Below are 19,010 nucleotides of genomic sequence, written 5' to 3' on the forward strand. Positions count from 1 at the left end.
GGATATGATTTAATAAATTGGTAAGTATTTGATAGGAAATGGCTATTACACGAGTAGATTTTTTGTACTCAGAAATTTTGTTAAAAAACAGGACCATGTCCAGGAGGCATGAGGATTTTTTTAAATGTATTTTTATTATACTTGCATGTTTAATTTTACACTGAAGTGGCTTCCAAGTCTATTTCCCGGACTTGACACCAGTAAACATTATGCATTGTTCTCCAATATCTTATTCAATATTGCAAAATAAATCTCACCTACTTTGACTCTTTTTTTAAGAATTAAATTAACAAAAAACATCATCTTTATTGTAAGTGCCAAGTATATTTAAAATATGTGCCATATAAATAGGTATAATTTTCAGTGTTATTAATGAGAGCCCATTAATATAAATGTCAGATCTGTATAATTATCCATGTGTCCCTTATTAAAAGAGTGTAAAGCTAACGCTAAATTGAAAATTGTTGTTTCAACCTATTCAAGTCAAGTTTTCCATTTCAGGACTCTCTCTCACTCATCTTCCCATTGAAACACTTCCTAAGTGCCAGCTTTATAAAATCCTCTTGGTAAATGTACCCTCATGATTCCTGAAAACAACTCCATACAAAGGGCAGTATATGTACTGCTTATACTATTTTCTCTCTTTTATTTACTACTGCAAATAGTCTGCTATTCTTAAATCTCCACTTACTTCAAGTGTTACAGAAATGATCTATGTTTTCCCCTGGATATGTTGCAAATGGTTACAAGGGTTTAGTCAACACTTCTTCAAAACAAAATAAAATGATTTTTAGAATGAGTTTTAGAAAATTACCAGAAAACAGAATAAGGTGATGTGTGGCTTTAATATTATTGGAAGCTTCCAAAGCTTTTAGAATGTCCTGAAAATTCATGTATAATGGTTAAATTTTATGGTTAAAATGTGTGTGTGTGTGCCATTGCAAAGTTCACTAGTGGAAAAACACTATTGTGACATAAAGTGATATAACATACTTATTTACATGTACCAGAGTTCGATTTAAAGACAGTGTGCTGGAATAATCAGTTCTTCTCCAATTGTCTTCATTGACCTCCATGTTAAGGCACTGTAAGCCACTATACATTTGAAAGAGTTTGTGCATCCGTCTGTCCATCTGTGAGTCTGTTCAAGAACTCCTCCTAAATGGTAAAAGGAGTTCTTACCACCAAATTTGGTATGCAGCTTCCTCTTATCATAACTTATATCTTAAAGGAAGGTCAGGATTTGATTGTGCAGGACAGTGGGGTGTGCATGGAATGTGATTGTTTCTCATTACATGGAAAGGGAGGCCTGTGATAGCAGGGGCAGTTATACTGCAGAATGACCCTCAGTGCAAGCAAGTGCACAGCTTCGTTACCCTGGCTGGCCCAGGGGAGAGGTCCCCGTTGCCCCAACAGCCCTAAAGAGCTGTAGAATAGTTGGCGACCGGGCAGCATGCCGCAAATGCCTCAGGCCGGTATCAGAGAGCAACCACTGGCTGCCCCACTCCCTGCCCTGAGCCCCCCCTCCCCATACGTCTGCGCTGACTCCTGCACCCCCTGCTCTGAGCCACTCCTCACTCCTCAACCCTGACTCCTTCACCCCCCTCAATCCCAGCCCACAGCCCTGAGACCCCCCCATCATATCCCTAAGCCTTTGCCCTGACTCCTGCACCCCCACACCCCCAGTCCCATGCACTGAAGGACCCGAGAAACACTGGGTAAATCTTTTCGTCTACTAGACTTTTCAGAGAGTTTGTCTGTCTGTCTGTGCATTTGTCTGTTTGTTTAAGAACTCCTACTAAATAATAAGAGCTAGGACCACCAAATTTGGTATCCAGCTTCCTCTTATCATAACATAAAGCCAGGTAAAGGTTTAGATGTGCCAGAAAAATTGAATGTACCTAGAATAGGATTGCTTTTAATAAAACCATACAGAAGTGAGGCAGAATTACTGAGCAGATAAAAGGGGATCTCTGGAGACACCCCAGACTCCAATCTAGGACTTTCCCAACAAGTTTCTCACCCCCCTCTCATCCTTTGAGGAGGCTGAAGGTCCCCCTCCCCGATTCATATAGGAACATTGCTGCATGTTCCCTTTCTTCAGATAGTGCGGGGAAAGTGCAGTTTGCTGCATTCTTTACTCAGGCTGGGTAATGAAAGGGGCAAACAGACCTGGATCTACCCCAGCGGGGGGACATGTATCCCTACCTCAGCTGTGCCCCCTGGAGCTGCAGCAACCATTAAGAGGAGCTTGTGACCTGGCCCCGAGATGCTGCAGGTAGAGAGGGCTGGGGTAGTCCTCTCTTCCCATGCCAGCCTACATATTCAACCCATCAACCTCAGCCCCAGCCCCACCCCAGAGCAATGATTTAAATGAAGCATGTAGATTTTCATTTTATTTTTCAAAATAAAATTAATTGGGTTAAGATCCTCGCTAAAAGAATTAAAAGGACTGATTTTAAATTTGGCATCTGAATCACAACGTTAAAGCCATAAATTCCTCTGACTTGTGCCAGGTTAGGAGGAGGCATCACTTTTCTCATTGATAAAGAAAACTGCTCACCTCCTAGTAGAGAGAAGCAATGAAAGTTTGCAGAGCAGTTAAGTCATTACAGACATGTAACTGACTTTTCAGACTTTATATATATTCTACATTGCTGTGTCTAGACTGGCAAGTTTTTCCACAAAATCATCTGATTTTTCAGAAAAGCTTGCCAGCTGTCTACACTGGCCATTTGAATTTCCGGAAAAGCACTGACGATCTCATGTAAGATCGTCAGTGATTTTCCGGAAAAACTATGCTGCTCCCATTTGGGCAAAAGTCTTTTTCCAAAAGACTTTTGCCCAAAAGGGCCAGTGTAGACAGCATAGTACTGTTTTCCGCAAAAAAGCCCCAATCGCGAAAATGGCGATCGGGGCTTTTTTGCAGAAAACTGCATCTAGATTGGCCATGGATGCTTTTCCGCAAAAAGTGTTTTTGCGGAAAAGCATCCTGCCAATCTAGACGTACTTTTCCGAAAATGCTTTTAACGGAAAACTTTTCCGTTAAAAGCATTTTTGGAAATTCATGCCAGTCTAGACGTAGCCCCCATGTTTGAAGTAAACACATCTTTAATATCTGTCCTACTACAGTTAAACCAGTCCCACAAATTACAGCGGGTGCGTCTGCACTGCACCATTAGCTCAAAATATGCTAAGCAATTTGAGCTATGCAAATTGTGTAGCTTATTTCAAGTGTATTTCGAAATAGCTTATTTCGTAATTTTGAAATAAACCGCTATTCCAAAATGTCCCTCAATCCTCATGGAATGAGGCTTACAGGGACATCAGAAAAGTTCACCCGTTATTTCAAAAGGTATTTCAAAATAATGGGCTTGTTCAAAAGGCGTGGAATAGCTATTTCAGGATACCGAAAGTATCCCAAAATAGCGCCACAGTGTACACATACCCGAAGGGAGTATTGGAGCAGCCAACATTTTGATAAACAAAAAAACCTTTTCAATTTTAGGAACAGCACTGAGGGCCTAATGTTAACCATTAGAGGATCTACAGTTGTCAACAATTAGCTTGATGAGAATCCTACTGAAATAAATTGAGAGTCATGAGAATTCTGAAAGGAGTAATTATCCTTATAAGTGCATACCTCTGAAGGATCATGGTCTAACTGTGTATAGGGGGACTAGATATTTTTGCCACAGTACTATTAGCCTAGTGTTTCCATTGACTTAAATTGGTGTCGTAGGTGTTCATTTCTTCTAAAAGGTACACAGCAACTCCTGCATTTTTACACCTCCTAATATACAAATGAGTACAAGAGAGTAAAGACTGCAAAATATTTTTTCTTGTAATGGAACATATGGGACCTGAACCTAAAATAATAGGCAATTTGCTTTTAAAATTTTTTTTTAAAGGGAATAATATTTTCAGTAGTAGACAGACATTTTAATCTATCTCAGGCACTTGGTGCAGAGGAAAAATGAGTATTTTAACTATCTCTTCAATCCCTCCCACATCCAGGGAACACAACTGTCTGTAGATTTCCACCACTTTGTCACTTTGAGGAAAAAACACAAGAGGTTATCACTGTCGTGGTTACTCCTAGTTTTTTTCCTGATAACCTTTGAGAAGTCTTTATCTGTCACAAGCAGAGCAAATCACTTTCATAAGTGTAATTTTAGGGAAATATTGGGGCTCATCTACCCAAATTCAGCCCCCACCCGGAGAAGAGCAAGGAAGTAAGGAAGGAGAGAAAATGTTCAGCTTTTCTTGGTCTCTAGATATGCTGTCTCTGCCTGTTGTAACCCCCTCTCCCTCAGTGCAAAGCATAGGGGTTGGTAGGGAGCTGAGCCAACTAAAAATACTGAACACACACACACACCCATTTCAGCCCAGCAGCCGCTCAAGCTCCCCTTTCTTGCATCACCAAGTAAGTTGAGGTATGTAGGAGGGAAACAGAAGAGGAGGAAAAACACTCCCTTGGAGCTTGGAAAAGGCGGGGGAGAGGCTGTGTATGAGAAACAAAAGCACAGGAGAACCCATGGGAGGAAAAAGCTGGAGGGGGAAGAAGTATGGCATTCTTTTTAGGACACTGAAAATTGTAAGCCACTGTGTACCCTGCTGCCAGAGAAGTTTTCCTGGAGTGTCCTCTCCCTCTCACTGGACATGTACAGATATTATTATGTCTTTGCTTCCAAAGAAACAGAGCACATACCAGCCCGTTAGTTTACGTGAAACCTCAGACTTCATTGTAATACCGAGCATTAAGATGGTTTACTAATAAAGACCAAAAATTTAAGTGATACTAAGCTAGAGAAAAAGAAACAGGCACAGTTATAAATCAAACAAAAAACCCCTCTAGCGTCTAAAATTTAAGTAGCAAGTTATATCACTGCATGGAACAGTTTCTCACTTAAGTTTGGCTGTGCCTACACTGGGAAGGTTTGGCGATAAAAGTGCCATGGATATGCAAACATTTCCAAAGGTGAAAACCGTTCAAACCAGGTTTTTTGCCTTGCATTGTCAACAATTCATGTCCACATTGCTAGTACCCTGTTGACAGGTAAGAGCAAAGCAATGTGGGTAAGCAGTGTAGTTGATCCCTGAACTTCTTGGGATTCCCTCATAGCTTGTGAGCTCTCTGTGCTAAGCAGTGTCAAAGCGGCACAGCATCTGTCCAGGCCTCCTCCTGTAGCAGCAGTCTGCCTGCCAATGTGTATCTAGTGCAGGGCAGAACAGAAGCATTCCAATTATTTGTTAATTATTCCCCAAATGGATCAAGCTCACTCAGCTGTCAGAAACTTCCTGGAGCTTTGAAAGGGGAGAGGCGCATACCTGCAGGCAGCAGAGATCATAAAACACTGAGTAGAGCCATCAGAGCAAGCATTGTGGGATTCTGGCGGAAGCCATTTCTCTCCACAAAACAAACAGCAGAGTCTTCATTAGCTCTTTGTCACCAATAAAGGAAGGGGAAAAGACAATAGTCTCTTGTGGGAATGGAAGTGGGTGTTTTTCCCCCAAAAAAGTTGCAGTGTAGTGTAAACGCTTTCATTGTTTTGTCGTCAGAAGGTAGTTTTTGGCAACGAAATGTGCCAGTGTAGACAAAGCTTTAGTTACCAGATGCTGTTTCCCTTCAGCCACAGAGTAATTAGAGTTCTGCAAAGCTTAAAAATTTTTATTCACATCCAAATCTGTATCTGCAAAAAAGATGTGGATACCCACCGATATAAAGTAGATATCTGCAAATTTGCAGCGTTCTAGATAAAAAAATTGTATCCACATGCAAAAATGAGCTGCAGATATCCCCATCCATATATACAGATACCCACAAATATAAAGTGGATAGCCACAGATTTGAAATGCTCTATTTGTTACTCACAGTCCATTGTCGCCACTAGGAAAACCAGGAAGTCATGCTGATGTACAGTCTCTATCCCATGGCATGTTTAAGTTATTTCCTTCACTTGTACACTTGATAGCACTGGTTACCTTATATACCTAGTTAAAAGAATGTTTTTAACTAGCAGATTTCTTCTTTGATAAAAATACGGACTAGCCTATTGGTAGTGGTCTACACTGTCTATTCACATAGCATCTCTTTCAAGTCCTGATCTTTAGTCCATCAATTGGAGTTTCACTTCCCAATCAGGACTGGACAGAAGACTGGTGAGCCAAAAGATGAATTTATAGTGGTTTATTGGTCCTACAGAAATTTTTCTAGCCATTGTCAGTGTAATTGTCAGACTATTGTATTCCATTCATTTCTTGGTATTTATTAATATATGTATTTTCTGCAAAGATAATTCTTGCCTTCCTCTATGTCTAGTAGCATAGCCCCAAGCTAGAAATTAAAATTAAAGGACTTGCCCTCTAAATGGATTCCTGAATGCTATTATGAAGTATGCCAGGTATAACAAACAGGCTCAATAAAAGCAGTCTTCATTTTTCTTCAATAAGTGGAAAGGTTGTTTGTGTCTCTGGTTAGATAGTAGTTATCCTAGCTTTATTTCTTGTTTATTCTATTATGTTATATGTCTGAATGCCGCTTTTAATATGTACAGTTCTAGTAGGCTTTAAAATCAAAGTGCATCAATCACAACTTTTTTCCTTTTACTATAAAAAGATGCACTTATATAAAATATTACCCATAAAATATTCTTCCAGCACTTCTCCACCTTTTAATTACTTTCTCGGTTAGGATTTCCCAAGCTTAATTAAATAAATTTCTGCCATTGTGTGCATTTATTCAGACTATGAACAAAATGTAGACACCATTCAGATGTGAAGACCTATTACAAGATTGAAATAGATTTCTAATGCATTTATCATTCATCTTTGCAGTGTGTGATTTCAATCAGAAAAAAATGATGAATGGTTTGACACTTTCCACCCCTGTACACTAAAATATAATATTCTTCTACTCGTTTTCAGCTATTACAGACTTTAACATGCAATGTGACCTTGGTCTGCAAAGCATGTTTGGTCAGTACAAAAACTTAATCATAAGAAGTCATAAGTAGAATCCTTCTTCTTTACTGCCCTTTTTCTGGGACTAGGAAATTTATTGCTTGTGGGACAGGTAGGATATGAACAATGGGCCAAATAGAGTCCAGGGTTATCTCATCTGTGTGAAAACTGCTGCTGAAAATCGATGTGACCTCTGCTACACTGTCATCCCAATTCCCACCCTCTGTGTCCTATTTGTCTTTTAGTAGAAGCTTAGATCTGTGTGCTGTCTCTATGTGTCTCTCTTGGGCCAGATTATCAAAATGAATCATTGCCTGCATACCTCTTATATTTCTATTTATTTTCCTGGTGTTGACTAGGTCTGTTGAAATATGATTCTTTTTGCATTTGATCCTCACTGCAGCAAGCAGCACCTAATTTAGCTGTGTCTATTTCTTTAAAGAAGAGTAATACTATTTTGAAACTTCAATCTACTGTACAGCAGCATTACAAACCATACACCATGCAACCTGTCATCACAGTCAATAGTAATTTTCCTTTCAGCCAATTTAATACTATTACTTTCATCTCCAAGTAGGAGAGATTTCTAGATATTTTAAAGCTGTATAGTTTTCTGTTATGCATATTTTATGTATTGCTCTCATTTTGAGATGCCACTTTTGTTTATTCAGACTTAACTCTATATCATAAATGGCATTTCTCTGTAGTATCTTATGCACTATAAATTAATTCCAAGAATTCTACTTTCTGTATAAAATATTTACATATGAGAAACAATATATAGTATTTGAATCAAGAATGCAGTAGTCTGTGTGTGTAACAACAGTTGTTTGAAAGTTTCGGAGGGACAGTTGTCTTAATCTGTAACTGAAAAAAACTTAAAAAACAACAAATAGTCCTGCAGCACCTTAGAGACTAACAAAAAATGTAGATGCTGAGCTTTCATGGGCATATCCCACTTCTACAGATGAATAGAGTTAAGGGGTCCAGGTTGCAAAATAAATAGAAGAGAAAGAGAGGGGACAGGGAAGGAAAGAGAAGGAATAAAATGGGGGGGAAAAATGTCAGAGTGTCTATGCTAAATGAAGCTGATAGAGTTGGTTCTAAGTACTCTTAAGTATGTGGTGCTTGACTATTTATGTCATTAGGATATGGAATGTAGTGGGTAATCCAGTGAAGGTCTTTGTTTAAACCTTTATTGCAGGTATCAAACTTGTAAATGAAATTAAGTTCTACAGCTTCCCTTTCAAGCTGGTTTTTCATATTAGCTTGTAATAATATGGTAACTCTGAGATCCATTAATGAGTGTCTCGTCAAGTTAAAATGTTCCCCAACAGGTTTCAGTGTGTTACCTTTTGAATATCTGACTTGTGTCCATTAATCCTTTGTCATAGGGACAAAGTTAAACACAGTTGTTTAAAAGTAGATCATTTTTATATAACATAAATCCATTTTCTAAAATGTTAGCTACCTAAGTGCAAGGATAATGGAGTCTTTTGTTATTATTTGAGGCATCATTACGAAGATGTTCCATTAGTATACTCACACAGTGAAGACAAAATACTCCCTAAACATAGATTTCAACGAATACAGGAAAACTACCAGCACTCCTGGGTTAGTTGTCAGCCTGAAGAACTGTTTATCAAGCTGAATAATATATTATCAATGTAAAGACCCTGCAATTTAGTTTCATGTTTAGTATTTGTAACCAATGTACTGATTCTCTCTGGAATTTTTTTTTAAATGGCAGGGGGAGGTTCTGTAAATGTGATGTGATCTAATTGTAAATCTTAGAATTAATATGACCAAGGCACTTGACAAATGAAAATACCAGGATTGGTTGTGCAATTGCCTTTAGAAAACACGTCATGAATTTATGATCAATATATTAGTTTAAGCTTTACTAAAAAGCAATTTCTGTGAAGATGTTCTTCATTTACTTCTGCAGCTGCCAAAAGAATGTTTTATAGGTTCCTCAGGAACAACACACAGATATATTTCAGATTCAAAGGGCGTACAACACAACGCCCGATGTAAAATACTAATTAAAGGAGTTTTTGTTCTATAGGTTTCAGCAGTAGGCTTGATACCTAAAGCCATTACATGCAGAGGAGGGTTTAAAGTGGTCTGAAAAGGTATGTCAGTTATTGCTCTACAAGCCCACCTGGACTTAGGGCAGCTGCACTGGGGCCCAGCCACTTAAACGGACCTCGTCTTCCAGCCACTGCCACCACTACATGGGCAACAACAGCAGCCAAAGCCCTAAGCCCCAAATCCTTTAAATTGTCACCAGAGCCCTGATCAGCACTGAAGGGCTGACTAGGGGAGGCTAGCCTGAGCTTTGCCCCTTCTGCTCAAGGCCCTGCCCCTTCCATGGGCCCAGAGCTTCTCTGCCACCTTACCCAGGGTCTGGCAAAGTCTATCAGCCACTCTGTTGATGTACAACAGTGGTTTTCAAACTTTTGTGGATCCCTAAAAAATTGTGAATGGCAGAGCAGATCCCGTTGGAAATCTTAGACATAGAGTATGGGTCTACAGACCACAGGTTGAAAATATCTACACTACAATATTGATTAGTGTTAATGTTAATTCATAAAATAGTGTTGGGTTCAAACAGGTTGTAAGAAATATTTTAAAATGTTGTTGCTACTTTTGAGATGAACTTTTTATATCAGGCAGGAGCAATGTTTTGCTTGTCCACTAAGGATTACTCTATTAGCCCAGGTTCCTTCAATTTAAAAAAGGCATACCAGTTTGGCTACGTATTGTAAATTTCAGGAGTAGGAGTACTCTACCATGCTACTTCCATACTACTACCTCCTTTCCAGTGCCTGACTTACTTCAAAATAAACTCTTTCTCTTTTTACTGTAGATGACACAATTCATCATAGTAATAGAGATGTAGCCGTGTTAGTCTGGTCTTGCTGAAACAAAAGACAGGACTATGCAGCATTTTAAAGACTAACAAGATGGTTTATTAGGTGATGAGCTTTCGTGGGCCAGACTCACTTCCTCAGATCAAATTGTGGAAGAAAATTGGCACGACCATATATATACCAAAGGGATACAATCAAAAAAAAATGAACGCATATAAAATTGACAAACCCATAGACTCCTATAGACAACCACCTAACCTCAGGATGATTTTTACCAACAACCATAGGACATACCAGACTAATACCAACCCTGGAACTTTCCCTTGCAACAAACCCCGGTGCCAGCTTTGTCCACATATTTACTCTGCTGACACCATCATTGGACCAAACCACGTCAGTTGCAAGATCAAGAACAGATATTCCTGTTCATCTAGAAATATAATTTATGCCATCATGTGCCAACAGTGTCTGTCAGCTATGTATATTGTACAAACTTCTCAGATACTTTGCCAAAGAATTAATGCCCAGAAATCAGGCATCAGGCAGTTTCACAAAGAAAAAACAGTTTCTTGTCATTTCAACCAGACTGGGCATTGTCTCAACAACCTCACTACATGTATATTACTTCCAAGAGACTTTAACACCAGACTACAAAGGGAAACCTCAGAACTGTCATTCATGCTTAAATTTGACACTTTACAAATGGGCCTTAACAAAGAGGCTAACTCCCTTACCCATTACAAAGATAGCTTCCCCAATTATCACTCTTAATATCATTATCTCATAGACGCTAACCTCCCCCTCCTCACTCTCCCTCTGTTCTAAAATCTGATTTGTCAATTTTATATGTGTTCGCTTTTTTTTGATTGTATCCCTTTGGTATATATATGGTCATGCCAATTTTCTTCCACAATTTGATCTGAGGAAGTGAGTCTGGCCCATGAAAGCTCATCACCTAATAAACCATCTTGTTAGTCTTTAAAGTGCTGCATAGTCCTGTCTTACAAGTCACCATAAATACTCAACAAACAATTTTAGCTAATGCTGAACACTACAAAGGATGACAATAGCAGGTTATTCTGTAGGAAAATCTGCACTGACATTTTGCTTACAACTGAGACTTGTCATCAAGGCAAGATGGAATAACTCAGAGTTGATTATACTATTAAATCTGGGAAGAGAAAATTAAAGGGAAGGAGAAATGATAAATCTCTTGACTCTAGAGGATTTCTTTGGCTGTAACAGAAAAACCCTACTTTTCATTATACTCTGATGAACTATTCAGATCTAATGAACTGCATAACAAAGCTATAATTCTGTAATACACTTATGTTTGGGGTGTAACACAGTATGTGTGCACCTCTTCCAGGCGTCTCAGCATGATTTTACTTCAACTAGCACTATTTTTAGCCTCATCCAAATAACAATAATTGTTGCCTAAAAACAAACTATGCCAATTTTGTTATCCTAGTTATGAGAAGATTTCAAGGTGAATTAAGTCCTGGCCTTTAAACACTTCAGTCTGCATAAGATGGTTGCCATTGGCAATATATTAACTCTCTAATGTTGCTTTCTAATATATCTTTACAGAGGAGGTCCAAATTGCTATTCCAGTAATGAAACCAACCTTAGATAAAGTCCAACTGGCTGGACAGACTTTGCCTCCTGGATTCCCTGCACCATTTCTTTTTGCTGATGGTTTATCATCAGTAGAAACTCTATTAACCAACATTCAGGTAAATTATAAGTTATTGGTACCAGACTTACACATTGATAAATAAACTCATAAAGAATGAACAGTCTACAAAATCATATTCTCATTCAGAGTAGTCAGTAATGTCAGACCTGTTTCAATGAGCCTTTTTGCAGCAAACTACACTTTGAATACTAGCTACCCTTGATAGTTTGTTTAAAATGCAGTGAGCGAGTTAAACTTTTCAGAACAGTAGGATATGTCTCTCTTAGGCTTTTTTTTCTGATTATACAAAAATGTGTGCACAAGTGCTTGAATGTGTGTATGCTATTTGTCTAGGTTTGTATTTCTGGATATTTTTACAGGTCTTTTACTAAGTTTCATTTTTGTGTATAAACAGTCTCGACAGGATGAATTTGGAAAAGCTATTTTGAAAGAGTCCATAGCCCATAGTTTCTCATACAATATAAAATATTGTATATGATATAGCTACCTAATCTCAATTGTATACATAGGTCTACACATTTCATGTCAATATTTTCTCTCTCCCACAGATAAAATCAAATGATGATGCTTTATGCTACTGTTGAGATTAGATGTCATTTTCACAGGCTGATTCTGTGCTTTTAGGGTCTTCTGAAAGTAGCTGTGGACAATGCAAGGGTCCAGGAAAAACAGATACAGCAGGAAAAGAAAGAGTTAAAGATGGAGCTTTGTAGAGAGAGAGAACTAAGAGAGAGCTTAGAAAGGCAACTTACAGCTGAGCTGCAAAGCAGAGGTAAGTTAATGAAGAATGGACTCCGGATTTGATATGCTTGCTCTAAGCTGAAATCGGGTTAGCTAGCAATCATATATTAGTGTAATGCGGTAGTGGGCAAACACTGATAATGAAAGATTTCAGTTTTTAGAAAAACTATAAAACAAGTTTTTTTTCAGGCAGATAGGGAAAAAAAACCTGACTGTTTCCTAAAGGATAACTGGCTACAAAATATTTTGGCAGCTCCTCTAGTTGAGAGCTGATTCAGTTCCATGATTTTCACAAGTATTATTATCAGTCCATCTGTGGGTTCTTAATTTGAATTCTCTATTTGGCAACTTTATTTTATTCTGTGTTTCTAACTATCATCTTCATCATTGAGAAGCAGTCTTGTTTTCTGAAAGATTCACAAAGAAAGTATGTTTCTGAAACATGTTTACACTAGAATTTCTTTCATCTCTCTGAGCTAGCCCTTGCTTGTGGGGGTAATTATGGGTATGTCTACACTAGCCACCCTAGTTCAAACTAGGGTGGCTAATGTAGTCATTCGAATTTGCAAATGAAGCCCGGGATTTACCATTACTCCTCCTCATTGCAGGAGGAATATCGGTAGTTTGAATTAGGAGCTTTAATTCGAACTACCTAGCCCGTGCCGCATGTAGCCGTGGGCAGGTAGTTCGAACTACCGGGCATTTAAAAATGACGGCACCTGGGAATATGCAAATGACACCCGGGATGTTTAAATCCCGGGATTCATTTGCAAATTCAAATGACTACATTAGCCACCCTAGTTTGAACTAGGGTGGCTAGTGTAGACATACCCTATGATACTAGGAAGGAGGATGACTCTAATGCCATTGCGTATATCAGCTGGGAGGAGGAGATACTTATCCAGAACTGTTCTTCCTTGAGATCAGAAGCAAATAACTTTAGTAATTCTCCTGTTTTCTGTCATACCATAGAGAGAAACGTGATATAAACTGTGTCTCAAAAGGCTGTGACATGAAGCATGACTACAACTGCACTCTGATGGCATTAGTTTTATAATATAGTGTGTTAAGTATAACATTTTTCACAGTGGTGTGTTGCAAAGAGAGAAGACTTTTCCGAAGTTCAGCATCTACATTAAAAGGCAACATTAAATAGGTGGAAGTAATAGTGAATGTGCTAATATACCATTAATTGATATGCCCATTAAATTAGACAGTCCTAACTTAAATAAACCCCCAAATTCTACCCTTGTATGCATGTGTGTAGCTTCCAGTTAAGCTGAGATTAGATCGGTGGTTTTCAAACTTTTTTTCTCCTGACCCAGTTGAAGAAAATGGTTGATGCCTGCAACCTAACATATTTGACTAAAGTGTGGGCCCCGGAGTAGGAGGGGACTGCAGCTTTGGAGGGGTGGGTCAGGGCTGAAGCAGAAGGGGATTATTTTGAGTGGCTCCTGGTCAGTGGTGCAGTGGGAGTGCTAAGGCAGCTCTGATCATGCTGCACCACAGAAACAGCCAGCAGAGCAGCTTCCCAGCCAGTGGGAGTGTGGAGCTAGTGCTTAGGGCAGGGACAGTGTATGGAGCCCTGTGCACTCTTCCCATCCCAGGAGCGGGGTCTGTTGTTGGCTGCTTCTGGGGTGCATCCCAATCTGTGGTGCCAGGATGGACAGAAAGCCAGCCATAGCACCCCCACTGATCACCCTGCAGCAACGAGACCCAGAGACTAACATTCCATGACCCAGTACTGGTACGTGACCTCTAATTTGAAAACCACTGGGTTACACTATGGTGACAACTCATGAGTAGATGGGCTTGGTCTAGGGTGGGGAGAGGGACAAAATCAGACCTGGGGGGCTGGATTAGGCCCAACAAGCATTTCTCTCCGACCCACCCTGCTAATTAGCAGCGAGTGCTTACTTACAGCCAGCAGAGTGTATTCAGCTGCCCTTCCCCCCACCGTGCTCCATCCTGTAGCCCAGCTGCTCTCAGGATTTTCCTGTTAGCTGTGCAGAGTGCAGGAGGTGGGTGGAGAGGAGAGCTGAAATTGGGATGTTCCCCTGCCCTTGTATCCCATCTCTGCAGAGCAGGGGACAGGTAAGAGGGAGACACACAGTGGATCTGCTCCAGTCTGAAGCGTGGCTGGTAAGTGACTCAGAGGAGTGCAGAGTGGGGGAGGGAGAAGATAACAGAGCAGGACAGATTTCCCTTAGAAACAGCATGGCTTCATTCAGAAACTTACCCACCAGCAGCCAGCATATCAGGCCCATATGCAGAAATGTCTGTGGGTGGGTGCTTTTTTTGTAAATGTGGACCACATTTTTTTTAAATATAATTTTTTAAAATACATATTTCCTGCTCCTCTTTTCTCCCCATTGCAATATTTAATCTGTTTTGAATAAAAAGAGGCACAACTGGAATATAAGGGACCATTTTTATAATTTTATTTTTAAATAATTTTCATTTAAATTTAAAATGGTCTCTCATTTTCCAGTTATATTCCAGTTGTGCCTAAAAACCAATTTAAAAAATAAATACTAATTTAAACTAGAAAAGTATTAATATAAGGAGTCTGCCCAGTTGCAGTGAAATTGCCTTTATCCAGCCATTTCAAAAGAAATTGTCAGAGATGGAAAGCTAAGAGATAAGTTTAATCACTTCTTCTACTGTTGCTTTATATTGGCGTCCTAACTGGTAGCCATCTTTCCAATGAAAAGAACAACAGTCTGCTACCAGGCAGTGCTAATCACCCAATGCCAGTGGGACGCCCAGCAGGGCCCAGTTATAGCCCAATTATATCCTATATCTGGGGTGCCCAAGATGTCAGTTGCAGTTGATGGGTTGATCACAAGCAGTCAACCGGTGGATCATGAAACAGTGGCAGCCAGGGAGGGCTGGGGCAGAACCAGCCCCTGGGGGTATGTCTACACTACCCTCCTAGTTCGAACTAGGAGGGTAATGTAGGCATACCGCACTTGCAAATGAAGCCCGGGATTTGAATTTCCCGGGCTTCATTTGCATAAGTGGGGAGCCGCCATTTTTAAAACCCCGCTGGTTCGAACCCCGTGCAGCGCGGCTACACGGGGCACGAACTAGGTAGTTCGAACTAGGCTTCCTAGTTCGAACTACCGTTACTGCTCGTTAAGCCATTAACGCCTATGTAAACTTTGTTTGAAATGTAACCACGCAAATGTCCTGGGACATGCATACCCCATGCAACCTGCTTTCCCCTTCACCCCTCCAACCTGACCAGGCAGAGATGACTGCAGTAAGTGAGTCAGGAGGACACCCCAAACTGCTTACTTCACAGATGCTAGCACTTACTCACCCCTTTTCCCCCACCTACTCCTGTGCAGTCTTCTCCCCAGCCCAGTTTGGGGCTGGGATAAAATCCTGCTTCTCACACTAGCAGGCAACAGCAGTCTAGCTGGGAGTCAGGACAGGATCAGCACAAACAGATTATCCATACCTTCCCGACCTCAACCCAGCACACAGCACAAACAAACTTCCCCTTCCCCCGTCTCCACTTCACCCCAATGCCAGCACCCACCCACCCACCCTGTGAATCCCCCAACTATCCCATGCAGTCAGCCCCTTACCTCCCTTCCCAGCCCAGGAGGGCTGAGGAGACTGCTGCGTTTCTGCCTCTGCCTCCCTGTCTCTCCTCCCACATGGGACTCTCCAAACTCTCCTCCCTTATGACTTCCCCCCAAACCAATTAATTAATTACTCCCCCCACTGCCAGCCAATTATTCTTTCCTTATCTCCTGCTTACCTGCTCTGGGAGTTCCTTAGTTCACGCATGCAGCTAGCTCCATTTAGCTGCTGCATAGAGATGTCCTGCACACCACTGGTCAGCTGAGCTCCCTGCCTGCGCAGGAACTTTGAACCTCTGATCGGGTCTCAGAGAATAGCTGTTCAGCTGCACAGGTGCACAGTTTACAGGGAACTTAGGTCACAAAGTCTATCTCTAACACACAAAGTGTGTGTCACACTCACACACTCTTAGTCTCTCTTTGTAGCCCTTTGCCCCACCCCTTCTGCCTGAGGTCCCACCCCTTCCAGGGGACCCAGAGCCAGTACATATCAAAATTCATGAAGTGGCCCTCCTGTGAAAATTATTGCCCACCGCTGGTCTAGGGGAATGCTAAGAGTCAAGAGCGAATGCTAAGAGTCAAGAGTGGAGAAAAAACTCCTCTGAGATGAGTAAATTGCCCTATACCTGCAATTTGTTGTATCCCCATAATCCAAAGGAAAGAAAGCTTGATACATTCTTATAACCTGAAATTATGCAAAGGGCCAGCACAAAATATGTGCATCACTTAAGTTTCATTTAAACCATCATAATTCTTACATGAAACTTGTATAATGTATAGACTTTGCTGGCCTTCAGCACAAGACTGAGTTTCACCAATAATCACTGATACATCAGCCTAGGCTTCCTAGTCTGAACTACCTAGTTCGTGCCACGTGTAGCCGCACGGCACGGGGTTCGAACGAGCAGGGATTTAAAAATGGCGGCGCCCAGTTTATGCAAATGAAGCCCGGGAAATTCAAATCCCGGGCTTCATTTGCAAGTGCGGTATGCCTACATTACCCCACTAGTTCGAACTAGTGGGGTAGTGTAGACATACTCCCAGATCATCTCCATCAGTGCAGAAAGAGCTCTGATGGACCTAGACTTTATTGCACGGAATAGTGCACAGAGATTGCTGAAGTTCCTAGCATCATATTGCTCTCCTGATATTGTAGTAGAACTGCAGCACTTTTCCTGCAGGCAGGAATCTTGTGGGAAGATGGCCGAATTGGAAGATTGAAACTGAATTATGCTTTGGTAGTCTCAAAATGCTGTATCTGAAAATAAACAAAATGAAATACCTTCATGTAGCTGCCCAGCTTTACAGTCCAGCACATAATAGAACCACTCTTGCTACACTTTAATAAAGCATTTTGTGTAAATTTGAAATTATTAAAAAAACAGTAATGTTCCCTTCATTGCAATCTTAAAACAGATAGATGGAGATTGGCAATGTATCATCTGAGATTATCTGAATTACAACCTCAGTATATAGCAGTTTTAAATGTAGTATGAAATTGTTGAAAGGTCTTTTCAGTGCAATCTGGGCTGCTTGACTTTGAGTGTTGTCAGTTACTTTGTTCAAATTACCTTAGTTCAAATTACCGTTTCACTGCTGCGGGCAGTTACTTCGGGCTAGTGGAATTTCAAAATGGCGATCGGACGGGAACATGCAAAGAAACCCCGGGATATTTAAATCCCAGGCTTCATTTGCAATTTCGAATGCCTACATTAGCCTCTCTAGTTTGAACTAGGAGGCTAGTGTAGACATACCCTTAGAGATGAAACAGGGGCCTTGCAATGGCTACTATGCATGGGAAGAAGACAATATTAGTATTGCTTCTTCTCTTCTTCCATCAATCAGGTGACAGCTGGTCTCACACCACTCCCATTGTACAGTAGCAGCAATATAGGATGGGACAAGCACCCAGCTGAAACGTGGCATCACAATTTCATTTCCTTTATGATATGTAGAAGGAAGGAAAGTGGAGAAAGAAAGGAGTCAGGAGAAAGAATCAGAAATACTGGACTCGAAGGGGTCCTGAAGTAGGACTCTACTTAGACCATCTGTGAGAGGTGGTTATCCATGTAGATGCTGGAGCACCCACGGGGAAAAATTAGTGGGTGCTCATTACCCACCAGCAGTCAAACTTGCGCAGTCTGCCTTTCCCTTCATGCTTCTTGCCTGCTGGTGGTCCCACTAATCAACTCCTCTCCATTCCAGAGTGATGTGAACAGTTGTGGTAAGCAGCAAAGGCAGGACTTGGGGAAGGAGGAGGAATGGGGGCAGAGGTGGGTTTTAGGTTTTGTAAAAGAATGGAGAGGGGACTAGGACTGGGGTGGAGAGAGGGAGTTAGTTGGACCTATCTATTCTTAAAACATACTATTATGGGGATTCTGTTGGAAGCCAATTCTAATATTTAACTACCTTTATAGCTAGAATATTTTCCCTAAATTTCCGTTGCTGCAGATTAAGCCTGTTTGGGTTTATTTAGTCTGCAGAAGAGAAGATCAAGGAGGGATTTGATGGCAGCCTTCAGATTCCTGAAGGGAGGGTCCAAAGAGGATGGAGAAAGGCTGTTCTCAGTAGTGACAGATGGCAGAACAAGGGGCAATGGTCTCAAGTTGCAGTGGGGGAGATCTAGGTTGGATATTAGGAAAAACTATTTCACTAGGCGGGTGGTAAAGTATTGGAATGGGTTACCTAGGGAGGTGGTGGAATCTCCATCCCTAGAGGTTTTTAAGTCCTGGCTTGCCAAAGCCCTGGCTGGGTTGATTTAGTTGGGATTGGTCCTTCTTTGGGCAGGGGACTGGAGTCGATGACCTCCTGAGGTCTCTTCCAGCCCTAGGATTCAATGATTCTGTGATTCTTGTCCTATCTTCTGTGGACATGAAGATCAATTCAGTCCTTTTTCTAATAGCTCTTAACGTATTTATAGACTTAACAGGTTCTCTTCTCAGTACTGAACATGCCCAATTTTCTTTAACCTTTGCTCATGGGTCAGGTTTTCTAAATTTTTATCAGTTGTGTTGCATTCTTCTGACCTCTCTCTGGTTTGTCCTCTTCTTTCTTAAAGTGTGGCACCCAGCATTAGGCATAGTACTCCCGATGAGTTCTTATCAGTACTCAGAAGAGTGGGACAATGAGTTCACGCAT

At 40.8% G+C, this 19,010-nt stretch overlaps 1 protein-coding gene across 5 annotated transcripts in view; it reads left to right on the top strand.

Moving 5' to 3' along the window:
* DACH2 (dachshund family transcription factor 2) overlaps positions 1 to 19,010 on the top strand; it is a 673,780-nt gene that overhangs the window by 630,186 nt on the left and 24,584 nt on the right. For all 5 annotated transcript variants that reach the window (XM_014569659.4, XM_014569658.4, XM_075940745.2 and 2 more), the window contains 2 exons: positions 11,430 to 11,575; positions 12,163 to 12,310. In XM_014569659.4, coding sequence (XP_014425145.3) covers positions 11,430 to 11,575; positions 12,163 to 12,310 — 294 coding nt within the window. The remainder of the gene's footprint in view (positions 1 to 11,429; positions 11,576 to 12,162; positions 12,311 to 19,010) is intronic.

This window comes from Pelodiscus sinensis, chromosome 13 (assembly GCF_052426305.1).
Source record: "Pelodiscus sinensis isolate ZL-2025 chromosome 13, ASM5242630v1, whole genome shotgun sequence".
In the NCBI taxonomy this organism is placed as follows: Eukaryota; Metazoa; Chordata; order Testudines; family Trionychidae; genus Pelodiscus; species Pelodiscus sinensis.